Below are 12,271 nucleotides of genomic sequence, written 5' to 3' on the forward strand. Positions count from 1 at the left end.
ATCCGCCTGCCAATGCAGGAGATGTTAGAGCTGTGGGTTCAGTCTGTGGACAGTCCATGGACAGAGGAGGCTGGCGGGCTACAATCCATGGGGTCACAAAAGAGCCAGACACAATTTAGCGACTAAACAACAAAACAGCAAAGAATTCCCAGCAAGAATTGTTTGCCAACTGCTGACCAGAAGAATCCCTTTTTTCTTTGGGGCCTGAGCAGTGTGTGAGGTGGATGGAGAGCTGGCTGTGGACTCTGGCACACGTGGAAGAGTTGGTCCCCAAGTCCTGCAAGGATGGAGCCCCTTGCATTCAGCAGGAAAGGGCCCCTGAGCCTGACATGAGACTGACAGGGGAGATAGCTGCCCCTGGGCTGCCTGCAGGCACTGCAAAGAAAAGGCATCTCATTTGAACAAAGTTGATCTTGCCCACTCTGCATCCCTCTCGGGATGTTGAGGGCTTCCTGCCGCCCATTCATCCATCCTTCCTGCCGGCACCGACAGTCATGAGCCTGTGAGTCAGTGTGACTCCAGGGCTGGCACAGCTAAACTCTCTTCTCACCGCCAAGGGACACGGACAATGTTGGTATCCCTGCCACCTCCTGGGATTACCCTGGGACTCTGTTGAGATGTCAGCTGTCACAGAGTTCTGGGAGTTTGACAGACGATGTAAAGTGAGGCCCTCATATCCACTGCCAGCATTCAGCTCAGAAAGGAAGAGAAGAGGAGTGGGAGCACTAGCAGCATGGCAGGCGGTGCCTGGGGAGACGCCTGCTGCCTTTCCTTCTCTCTTCCCACTTTCTCGTGGTCCTCCCCTCCCTTCCCGGACCATCGTGTGCTCCAGTGACATGACTGCAGTTTGAAAATGTGGTAGGGGCCATTCACACCTCTGTGACCCAATACTTCCTGATTCCACTGGGCTGGGAATTTCCTCTTTCCTTAAGCGAGAGCAAGTTGAGGGACTTCCTTGGTGGTCCAGTGATGAGGACTTTGCCTTCTAATGCAGGGGGTGCGAGTTTGATCCCTGGGCAGGGAGCTAAGATGCCACATGCCTCATGGCCAAATAAAAGCATATTTTAACAAATTCAGTGAAGACTTTAAAAATGATCCACATTTTAAAAAAATCATAAAAAAGAGGACTAAAGACAGTTAACTGTGTTTGGAGCAGCTGTATCTTAGGGCTTAGTATGAGCTTTCTGAACTTCTTTTAAAAAAGTAACTTATTCATTTATTTTTGGCTACACTGGGTCTTCATTGCTGAGTGGACTTTCTCTAGTTGTGAACAGCAGGGAGTACTCTTCCTTGTGGTGTGGGGGCTTCTCATTGCAGTGGCTTCTCTTGTTAATGGAGCACAGACTCTAGGTGCATGGGCTTCAGAGTTATGGTGCACAAACTTAGTTGCTCCTTGGCACATGAAAACCTTCCTGGGCCAGGGATTGAACCCGTGTCCCCTGCATTGGCAGGCAGATTCTTATCCTCCGTACCACCAGGGAAGTCTGCTTTGTGCACTTTTAAAGCTCATTTTCCGGGAAAAAAAAAGAGTTCCTAAAAGCATTTGTGTATCATAATGAGCTTCTGAATGAAAATTGAAGGTTGCTAATAAGACTGTTTACCTGACCTGGGTTTGTCCATGTCAGGTCCTCATCGTGATCTTCTCTTCCCAGGAACTGAAGCATCTCATCCTTGAAGCGGCTGACGGGTTTCTGTTTGTAGTGGCAGCTGAGACGGGCAGAGTGATTTATGTGTCCGACTCTGTCACCCCTGTGCTGAATCAACCCCAGTCAGAGTGGTTCGGGAGCACCCTCTATGAGCAGGTACATCCTGACGACGTGGAGAAGCTGAGAGAGCAGCTGTGCACCTCAGAAAACTCAATGACAGGTCAGTGTCGCTCTCTCCATGAAGTTTTCTCCCTAGAGAAAATCTTCTTTCCTTAAACATACCAAGGAATAACACTGGAACAAATATATTACATATGTAAAATATTTTACATATTACATATGTAAAATAGATAGCCTGTGGGAGTTTGATGATGACGAAGGGTGCCCAAAGCCAGTGCTCTGTGACAACCTGGAGGAATGGGGTGGGGAGGGAGGTGGGGGGGCACAGAATAGTAGGGGACACATGTATGTCTACAGTCGATTCACCCTGATGTATGGCAGAAACTATCACAATACTGTAAAGTAGTTATCGTCCAGTTAAAATAAGTAAATTTTAAAAGTACTGGGAAGTTTGAGGTCAGAAAAAGTTGCCTACAGGTGAAGAAAATGTTTGACTGCTTTCATAAAGGGTTTGACTTGTTTAATAGTTTCATTTATCCTGTAACATGTTAAAAACTCATTTCTTTTTTTTAATTTTATTTTATTTTTAAACTTTACATAATTGTATTAGTTTTGCCAAATATCAAAATGAATCCACCACAGGTATACATGTGTTAATGCACGATTTTTTCCTATATTTTACCTCCAATTATGGGATGTTGCCACTAGGAGGCATTGTTTACACATTAGCCACAACCCACAAGTGTGTGATTATTTATGAACCTAATCATAGGTGTTGATTTTCCAGGCCTTACTTATGGGAAGTGAAATTTCTTATTGAGACATTTAAAATACAGTTAGCTCTGCTATACCACAAAATAACATGTTATAAAAATCACTGCAAGAAACAAAATCATGAAATAAAAACCAGAGGGCTTGGGAGGGGAAAGTGGGCTAGATTTTTAGATAAGAACAAAACTAGGAACCTAATAAAAATGGGAGCATTGCTTGACACATTAAGTGGCTAAGAAATTTATGGCACTTGACCTTGAAACCTGACTTGAAGCTGACTTGTTTAAGTGAGCCTCAGAACTTGGGTGTTGGTGTGAAAGTGGTCCAAGGATCATTGTGTGAAATCAGGCAGAAATCAAGAGCTGTAACACAGCATGTGGATAGTTGTGGCTCATAACACACGTGGTAAATCAGGGCAGCTGCTGTGTGCCAGAGTGTGTACATTTTGTGAATTCCGGTGTGGCTCTATTCAGCTGGGTGCAGTTTCTGTGTTCATGTAGTCCTTCTTACAGATAAAATCAAGCATAAGCAAACACAGAATTCACATTCTGATCAAATTGTCACCCAATGTATCAGTGAATTGCATTTTTAATTATTTTGTTTATTTATTGGGCTGTGTTGTGTCTTGGTTGCAGCATGTAGGTTCTTTGTCGTGTCATGTGGAATCTTCCGTTGCAGTGCACAGACTCTCTAGTTGTGGCTTGAAGGTTCAACAGTTGCAGCACATGAGCTTAGTTGCTCTTTGGCCTGTGGGGTTTCAATTCCCCGACTAGGGAATGAACCTGTGTCCCCCTGCATTGCAAGGCGGACTCTTCACTGCTGGACCACCTGGGAAGTCCCAAGATTTGCTTTTTCAAAAAAACATTATAGGAGAGCTGAGTATACCATGATAGGGCTTCCCTGGTGGCTCAGACAGTAAAGAATCTGCCTGCAATGCAAGAGACCCAGGTTTGATCCCTGGGTCTAGAAGATTCTCTGGAGAAGAGAATGGCCACCCACTCCAGTATTCTTGCCTGGAGAATTCCATGGACAGCGGAGCCTGGGGGGCTCTAGTCCATGAGGTTGCAAAGAGTTGGACGTGGTTGAGCAACACTTTCTACCATGATCCCTATGGTCCGCTTTATGACAGATCTGTTTGTGCAGCGTGTTCCTCCTACCAACACCGAGAGCCACTGGAGTCTCATTTTCTTCTGAGTCTGCCTAAAGTACCTCTTCAATGCTCGGCACACAGTAGGTGTTCAGCAGAAGCCTGGTGAGCAGTGAGGCAGTGCTTTTATATTGTAGTTTCATGCATTGGAGAAGGAAATGGCAACCCACTCCAGTGTTCTCGCCTGGAGAATCCCAGGGACGGGGGAGCCTGTTGGGCTGCCGTCTATGGGGTTGCACAGAGTCAGACAAGACTGACGCGACTTAGCAGCAGCAGCAACAGCAGCAGTCTGCTAGGGTTGACATAACAAAATACCACACACTGGGTGGCTTAAACCACTGTCATTTATTTTCTCACAGTTTTGGAGGCTGGAAGTCCAAGATCAAGGTGTTGACAGGTTTGGTTTCTGGTAAGAGCTCTCTCTTGGGCTGCAGACAGCCACCTTTTCGCTCTGTGTTAGGGTTAGTTTCTCAGTTACGTCTGACTCTCTGCAGCCCTATGGCCTAGAGCCCACCAGGCTCCTCTGTCTATGAGATTCTCCAGTGAGAATACTGGAGTGGGTTGCCATTCCCTTCTCCAAGGGATCTTCCCAACCCAAGGATCAAACCTGGGTCTCTTGTATTGCAGGTGGGTTTTTTACCGTCAGAGCCACCGGGGAAGCCCCTCTCTCCAAAGGGCCCAAATCTCTGGATAGGAGTCCCATGTCCAGTCTTCTCACCACTCAAGATGAGCTGGGTCTATACCATACTACCAAACTATACCCCAATAAAATTAATTTTTAAAATGTTTTTAAAAAATGACAGGAGTACCGCTGTTTCTGAACAATAATAGTAATTTTCTCAGTGTTGGTTATCAATGACACACACAAAGGAGGAAGGTAATGAAGGATTAAGGTATGTGGACAGTGTCTACGATGTGCAGGGATGAGCTCTCCGTATGTGTAAAACAACGGTGCTGAAACAGACTCAGAGAAAGACATGGTCCGCCATTGCACAGCTGGGGCTGAACGAGAGAACTCCCTACAGACATGGTAGGGGACACGCCTTGGGAAGTTAACGATCTTGGAAGGGATGTGAAAGGGAGAATACATCAGCCAGGAAGTGTTGGTTTGACAGCTGAAATCACCTTCCCTGAAAAGAGCGGTCTTTTTTTCCCCCGACTCCAGTATGTGAACACAGGATGTGGCTTTATGAAAGCAGTCAGGAGACCCAGCTGTGGTAGTCAGTGGGTGGGGGAAGTGATGGTCAAAGGCAGGTCAGTTTCCGGATCAAGGGTTTAACAAACTGGCTTGCCAGAGTTGGATGGACACTTCTGTCTGTGGGAAGTTTTAATGTGTGTGGCAGTGTTGAAAAGGGCAGCGTGAACCACATTTGGAAAGAAAGGTCCCTGGAGTGGACGTTGGATGGTGGCCTTGGCAGCCAGAGCTGGTGTAGTGGAGTGAGTTCTCCAAGATGCCAGAGAAGAGCCAGTGAACCCTGAGTGGCTGGGCTCCATGAGGTTGGGTAGAGAAGGGTGGTGAAGAGGACCGGGTCTCTTCTGGAACCAGAGAGCGTGCAGTGCGAATCTCCCAGGACACACAACGTGAAAGCATATTGATCCAGCGCAGGGAGCTTGGGATAGGGCCTCAGGGTTTTGCTGGACCAAGGACTGGGCGGGAGCTGGGCTTTGTAGCCAGCCAAAGTACAGATGTAATGAAAACTAGTAATAAAAAACCACAGGGACAATATGATGCCTTCAGTGATTGGACTAGGGCTTCTCGACCCTCCTGTCCTTAGGCATGGTGGGTTTCAGGCCCGGAGAGAGATGACATGGCTCATTGGATGGGGCATCGGGTGGGAGGCGGGGTGTGGAGCCAGGCAAGAACTGCTGGGGTGGGGCTGATTTAACCAGGGCAGCCTGGCACACTTGACCCAACGAAGTTCCCCTTCTCTGAGCCTCCCAGTCAGTAGAGAGTCCCTGTTCCATGCATAGGTTTTGCAGGGCGTCCTGGACTGAGCATGTGGGGCCTTGCGTGTGCGTGGTGACCGGGGGACAAGCCACCTAATGACAGTGGGGCCTGCAGATGCCCATGCTGACTTGAGGATCCCAGAAAAACAGTGCTTGCACAGAACTGTTGTCACTGGGGGTGGTGGTGGTGAGGGAGTTCTTTGTGGAATTAAAATTTTTCCCCTGGCTGGAGGAGTGGTGACAAAGAGTGTGTCAGAAGATTCTCAAAGTCTCCTTGGAATGGAAACCAGGCATCATGGAATTGTTCAGTTGCTAAGTGGTGTCGGACTCTTTGCGACCCCATGGACTGCAGCATGCCAGCCTTCCCTGTCCTCCAGTATCTTCCGGAGTTTGTTCAGATTCATGTCCATTGAATTGCTGATGCCATCCAACCATCTCATGGAGTGGTGTGGACCAGTGCAATGATGTGACTTGTCTGTGAATAAAAGCTGAGGTTTATCAATGTGAGGAGGGGCTGGGGAAAACCCTCACCTAGCAGCAGCAACACTGCTCATAGAGAAAGTGCTGGGAGGGCCTTGGGAGCCCCTTGCTGGTTTGCAGTCTGCAATCTTGGCTGGTTCCTTTCTTCTCTGCCTCTTGTTCTCCTTATCTCAGCCTAGGACATTGCTAGGGCCCTTGTAGCTCTATTCTACCCTCTTGCCCAAGGCCCCGGTATAGAATCTAATCCACTGATTGGAGAAATGGTAGGAGGTTGGAGAAGAGGAACTAAAAGCTGCCACCAGGTTCCTGCCTCAGGGCCACACCTACAGGCCCCTCTGGACCCCATTCCCATGAACGCTTCCTTGTGGGTTGTCACAGCCTGCTGGGGCAGGATGGCACCATTGGCCCTGGAAACCGAAGAGCTATGCAGAACACAGGACATCAAAAGTAAGTGGGGAAATGTTTTCAGATCTCTAAGAAAAAGTTAATTGAATCTTAGCTTTCCATGAAAATTAAAATTATACTTTAAGTATTATTTTTAAATAATTGTTTTTAAAATGCTACACAGAGACATGCATCATGTAATAAGGGTGGAGTTTTCTGTCTCTGAACAATTATATAAGTGGCTTTTGAGTAGAAGGAAAAGAGGTCAAGAAGTGACTGAAACTGTGTGCATGCCAAGTCTCTCAGTCGTGTCTGACTCTTTGTGACCCTATGGACTGCAGCCTGCCAGGTTCCTCTTTCCATGGGATTCTCCAGGAGAGGCTTGCTGTGACTTCCTCCAAGGGATCTTCCTGAGTCAGGGACTGAACCTGCGTCTGTTACGTCTCCTGCATTGGCATGTGGATTCTTTACCACTAGCGCCACCTGGGAAGCCTCTCAATGGCCAGTATCCAGTTGAAATTGGATAGCCAGTAACCAGGAGATTTTGCACATCCAGCTTCTTAGGTTCGAATCAATAAAGTTCCCAAAGGGAAAAAGAAGAGCCACAGAGAAAGCATATTCATTCTCCAGGACTCGGATTGGCTGTAGCTTGAGGGGGATCCTGCTGAGGAGTGTTTACTCACAAGAAGAACCCAGCTCCTTGTGAGAACTTATCTTGGTAGGAGAGTCAATGGGATCTGTCATCTCCCGCTGAATGACTCTGGATGTAAACCTGGAAAATCTCTTTGCAAACAATGCCTGGGGGGTGGGGGCAGGCAGTGCTGAACTTTCCCTCTGCAGGGGTCATGGGGATGTTGAGGGTTCTAAGGCTGATGAGAGGGAACCAGTGCCTTCCTCCCAGAGACCTCCATGCCAATAGGAAAGAGCAGCCATGGAACCGGCGTGGTTCAAGTGACAGAAGATCAACTCCAGGGGATTGAGTGAAGAAGGAAATTCATGGGCTCGTGGAACTGAAAGGGGTGTATTGGCTTCAGGCTCAGAAGGATCCAGGTAATTTGAGCCCTGCTAGCGAAAGCACAGTCAGTCTCTGTTATTCGCACATTCGATGTTGATGAATTTGATAGTAGCAAAATTTACTTGTAACCCCAACATCAGTACCCACGAAGTGTTAGAGGTCATTTGAGGACTGGCACAGAGGCCACACGGGAGGACACCCTGCCTTCTGGTCTCAGCCCTCATAACTAGAAACACGTGCTCTTCTCGTGTTTTGTGCTGTGACGTTTGGTCTCTTTGTGCTTTCTGTCAGTGATTTTGCTGTTTAATGTGACCCCCTAGAGCGGTGCTGAAGTCTCTCTAGTGTCCTTAAGCACAGGGCTGTAATGTGCCCTCTGGAGAGAAGACGTGTGTTGGATAAACCTCGTTCAGGCATGAGTCATAAGTGCTGTTGACTGTGAGTTCAGTGTTATGAATCAAGATGTGTTAAAGAAGGTGTCTTTAAATAGAAACACAGAATATAAGACTCTGTGTCCATTGATTAATAGAGTGTTGTGACCAGAGGCTGGCAGGAACATAACCCTCAATCTCCCTTAGGAGCAATGGTTCAGTGTTTGCTCATTTCACTGTTTGCAGTGACTCCACAGAACAAAACTACTGCGAATGGTGAGAATCAACTGTGTGTCTTTTCTCCTAGCTTTGTTTCTTTTTAAAGCTTTATTGAGGTGCAACTGATATACCAAAGATTGCACATATTAAATGTATACAATTTGATGAGTTTGGACTTAGGCCCACACCCATATACCATTACCAGCTTCAAGGTATTAAACATACCCTTCACCTCCAAAACTGGAGAAGGGAATGGCTACCCACTCCAGTATTCTTGCCTGAAAAATCCCATGGACAGAGGAGCGTAAAGGGCTATAGTCCACAGGGTCGCAGAGTCAGTCAGACATAACTTAGTAACTGAACAACAAAGCTTTATAACACCAGCAGAAATAGGTTGCCTTTTCAATACTTCTAGCAAAAATCCTGGGACTGGCTCTCCTGGATCAGCTTGGGCCACCTGCCTTGCCCTATTCCAGTGGCCAGGGAGACTGAGCTGGCCTGTGAGGCCAGCGTCTCCACCCAAGACACTTGGACCCAAGAGCAGGGGAGATGTGATTTCCTGGGGAAGTTAGTGCAGTCACTCAAAGGGAGAAGGGAATGCCGAGCAGGCTGACCGCAAGTTGGTGCTGGCTGGGAGAACCAGGCTCAGGGTGATCCTGGGGAGGGGTGGGTGTTCTCCCAGAGAATGGGGAGCATCTCCTCTTACTGGGAATGCTGGGGAGACTGGGGTGACAGGATTCTGAGCTGAAGATGGAGCCAGTGTCAGGTATGGAGGAGGGCAGTGGTCAGGTAGAAGGCTGATGGAGGGAGGGGCCCTCCATCAGAAATAATTATTATGGATCTCAGAGTGACCTGAGCTCCAGCTCACTGTGTGGAGGGAGAGGAACCAAGGAGGGGTCCCAGTGGTACCAGAGTCTATGACTGTAACGGGATGCGCCCGAGGGGTGGGGCTCAGAGGGCCAGCAGTGCAGCCAGCTGCCCAGGAGAGCACAGAGGGGGCAAGGCCTTCTCTGTGTCTTACACGATGTAGCCTAAGACCCCTCCCATCCCCCAGCCCTGTCCCCTGACCCTCTCCCTGTGGGACAGGGACAGCCCTGGTCCTGGCTAGCAGACACTGGAGACTCCTGTTCAGTGACCTCGAGCACTGCGCTGTGTAGGAAGTGCCTGGATCCATGGACTTGTCAGACTAGGTTTATTGGTCCCTTTCCCCACTTTGATTTTCTGTGGCTCTGTTTCTGCTTGGCTCTTTATTCAGAGAATTGGGTCAGCCTTTTGGTTCAATATAAGGAAAAACTTTGCAGTTGTTAAAAGTGTCCAAAGGCACAGAGTATAAGCAAGGCTGGATTATATTTCTTCTTTCCTCCTTCCTTCTTTCTTTCTTTTTCTTTCTGTCTTCCCTTCTTTCCTTCTTCCTCTCCCTCCCTTCTTCCCTTTCTCTCTCTCTTCCTCCCTCCTTTCCTTCCTTCTTTCCTTCCCTTGTCTTCCTTCCTTCTTTCCTCTCTCCCTCTCTTTCTTTATCCAGTCATTACTTTTTAAAAGTCATGTATGTGGGACTTCCCCTTTGGTCCAGTGGTTAAGACTTCACCTTCCAATGCAGGAGGTGCAGGTTCGATCTCTGGTCAGGGAGCCAAGATTCTACACGCCTTGTGGTCAAAAAATCAAAACATAAAACAGAAACAGTATTGTAACAAATTCAATAAAGTCTTTAAAATTTAAATCATGTATTCATTCATTCAACAAATACTTGTTCTGCACGGCCATAGAAAGCTCATCTGGGACACAGCCTGTCCTTCTCATCACCGACAGGCATTTCCAACTGTTGTTGGATGAATGGACCCCCATTTCCTAACTATTCCAAATGATTTTTGATAATCTGGGGCGAGCCTCAGCAGGGTTGCTCCCCAAAGGCTTTAGCCGGAAAGCTCCTGTGCATGATTCACATGTCCCAATCAGCTGTGATTAAGCTTCCCTATCTTCCCAAGAGCTTTGCCGAAGTCCAGAGATGCTTTCAGTCTTGGATCACTGGGTTTGGCCGGGCCGCGGTCAGGCCACAGGGAGCAGCTCCCCAGGAAGCCTGCTCATCCAGCTTGGCTTGACGACCTGTCATCACACTGCTCCTGGGAGGGGTTAGGATGCTACATAGGCTCTGCAGTCTCCCTGCTCGTCTGCGAGAGGGGACGACGCCTGCGGGACTCAGTGCTCGTTTCACTTTTCTTTTCTCACCCAACCCCAACAGTGAACTATTCATAGCTATAGCAGACTCTTTTACCTTTTTAAATTAATTAATTAGATAAATAATGTATTGTTTTTGGTTGTGCTGGGTCTTTGTTGCTGAGCGCAGGGTTTTCTCTAGTTGAGACGACTGGGGGATACTCCCTAGTTGCGGTGGCTTCTCTTTGTGGAGCACGGGCTCTACAGCATGCAGTCTCTAGAATGTTGTGGCACACAGGCTTAGTTGCTTTGAGGTGTGTGGAATCTTCCCCGACCAGAAATCAAACTGGTGTCCCTGCATTGGCAGGCGGATTCCTAACCACTGGACCACCGGGAAAGCCCTTGTCTTACATTCTTATAGCACGTTTCTACCCTATGTTAGTAGAAACATGCTGCAGATCAGACCCAATCTTGTGAGGAGAGGTGACCAATACACCAATACACCTGCCCTGCCCTAGGACTGGGGGAAGGGGTTGGCACTGGTACTTTATAAAAGCTTTCTGGTGACTCTGATGCACAGGTGGGCTTCAGAACCCTCACTCCTCTGGGCCTGAGTGCAGTTCTGTTCATGGAACGAGGGCGGGTGGTGGTGGTGGTGGTTGTGTTGAACTTATTTCACAGGTGAGGAGCATGGTGCTTGACATCTCACTGGGAGCTTCCCAGGACCATACAGCTGAGGCCCAGCAGCTCCTACAGATGGAGCTCATCCTCAATGCAGACAAAACATCTGTTTCTTCTGAGGCATTGAGATACAAAGAAGCCTGGAAAGCCTTGGCCTGGCCCGATGTAGCACATGCAGAGCAGTCCAACCCTGGACTCTGGGGGCCGTGCTCAGAGGGAAGACAGGGCAGCAGTCCAGTTCAGGGTCACATGAGTTGTAGATGGTGTCAGAGCTTTGAGACTACAGTCAGATTCCCCAGGGGTCTCCAGGATCCCCTGGTCTAGTGCAGTGGTTCTCAAAGTGTGGTCCCTGGTCCAACTGTGTGAGCATCACTTGTGAACTTGTTAGAGATGTCAATTGTGGGCTGAACCCCAGACCTACTGAATCAGAGGTGCCAGGGGCCCAGTAATCTGTATTTTTTCCCACCCTCCACATCATTCTGCTGCATGCTGAAATCTGAGAATCACTGGTTTTCAGAAACCATCCTGGAACTTGAGCTCAAATCACCCGGATTGAGTCCACCTCTATTTTGACTTTGTCAAGCTCTTTCATGTCTTGAGTTTAGCATTCCTCCTCAGAAAGATGGGGATACATGGTTTTATAAAGAGTCTTATGAACAATGAAGCTGAAGGCACATGTGTATTTGACCTTGGGAGGTAGACCCTGGTAAGATGTAGTAAGTGTGCTCTGTGAACCAGCAGCACCTTCGTCTCCTGGGAGCTTCTTAGAAATGCAATCCTAGGCCCCATCCTGAGCCTGCCGACTCAGAGTCTGTTGGGTTGGTCAAAAAGTTCATCTGGGTTTTTCTGTATGATGTTATGGAAAAACACGAACAAACCTTTTGGCCAACCTATACATTTTAATGAAATGTCCGAGGGATTTATGTGCACGGTCTAGACTGAGAAGCCCTGAACTAAAGAATTCAGCAAGTTGTGGTTGGGGACTTGCAGCAGCTGGAGTCAGGGGCATCCTCCGACTGCTAGGCATGGCTGGATACTGGCAGGAAGTGGTAGAATTGGCCCCAGCAACTTTTTTTTTTTTAAGACTTTTTTGATGTGGACCATTTTTAAAGTCTTTATTGAATTTGTTACAGCACTGTTTCTGTTTTATGTTTTGGTTTTTTGGTCCTGAGGCATGTGGGATCTTAGCTCCCCGACCAGGGATTGAACTCACACCCCCTGCATTGGAATGCAGAGTCTTAACCATTGAGCCACCAGGGAAGTCCTGGCCCAGCAATTTCTGCTGACCAGCTTGGATTTGCCCAGCTCTTGGGTCCAAGGCCAGGCCTTCAGGGAGAGCAGT

At 48.1% G+C, this 12,271-nt stretch overlaps 1 protein-coding gene across 13 annotated transcripts in view; it reads left to right on the plus strand.

The window, feature by feature from the left end:
- The window catches only part of ARNT2 (aryl hydrocarbon receptor nuclear translocator 2), a 204,009-nt gene that overhangs the window by 74,203 nt on the left and 117,535 nt on the right, over positions 1-12,271 (plus strand). For all 13 annotated transcript variants that reach the window (XM_059879103.1, XM_024981868.2, XM_024981869.2 and 10 more), the window contains 1 exon segment: positions 1,653-1,866. In XM_059879103.1, coding sequence (XP_059735086.1) covers positions 1,653-1,866 — 214 coding nt within the window.

The sequence above is a fragment of the Bos taurus genome, chromosome 21, assembly GCF_002263795.3.
Source record: "Bos taurus isolate L1 Dominette 01449 registration number 42190680 breed Hereford chromosome 21, ARS-UCD2.0, whole genome shotgun sequence".
Taxonomy (NCBI): Eukaryota; Metazoa; Chordata; class Mammalia; order Artiodactyla; family Bovidae; genus Bos; species Bos taurus.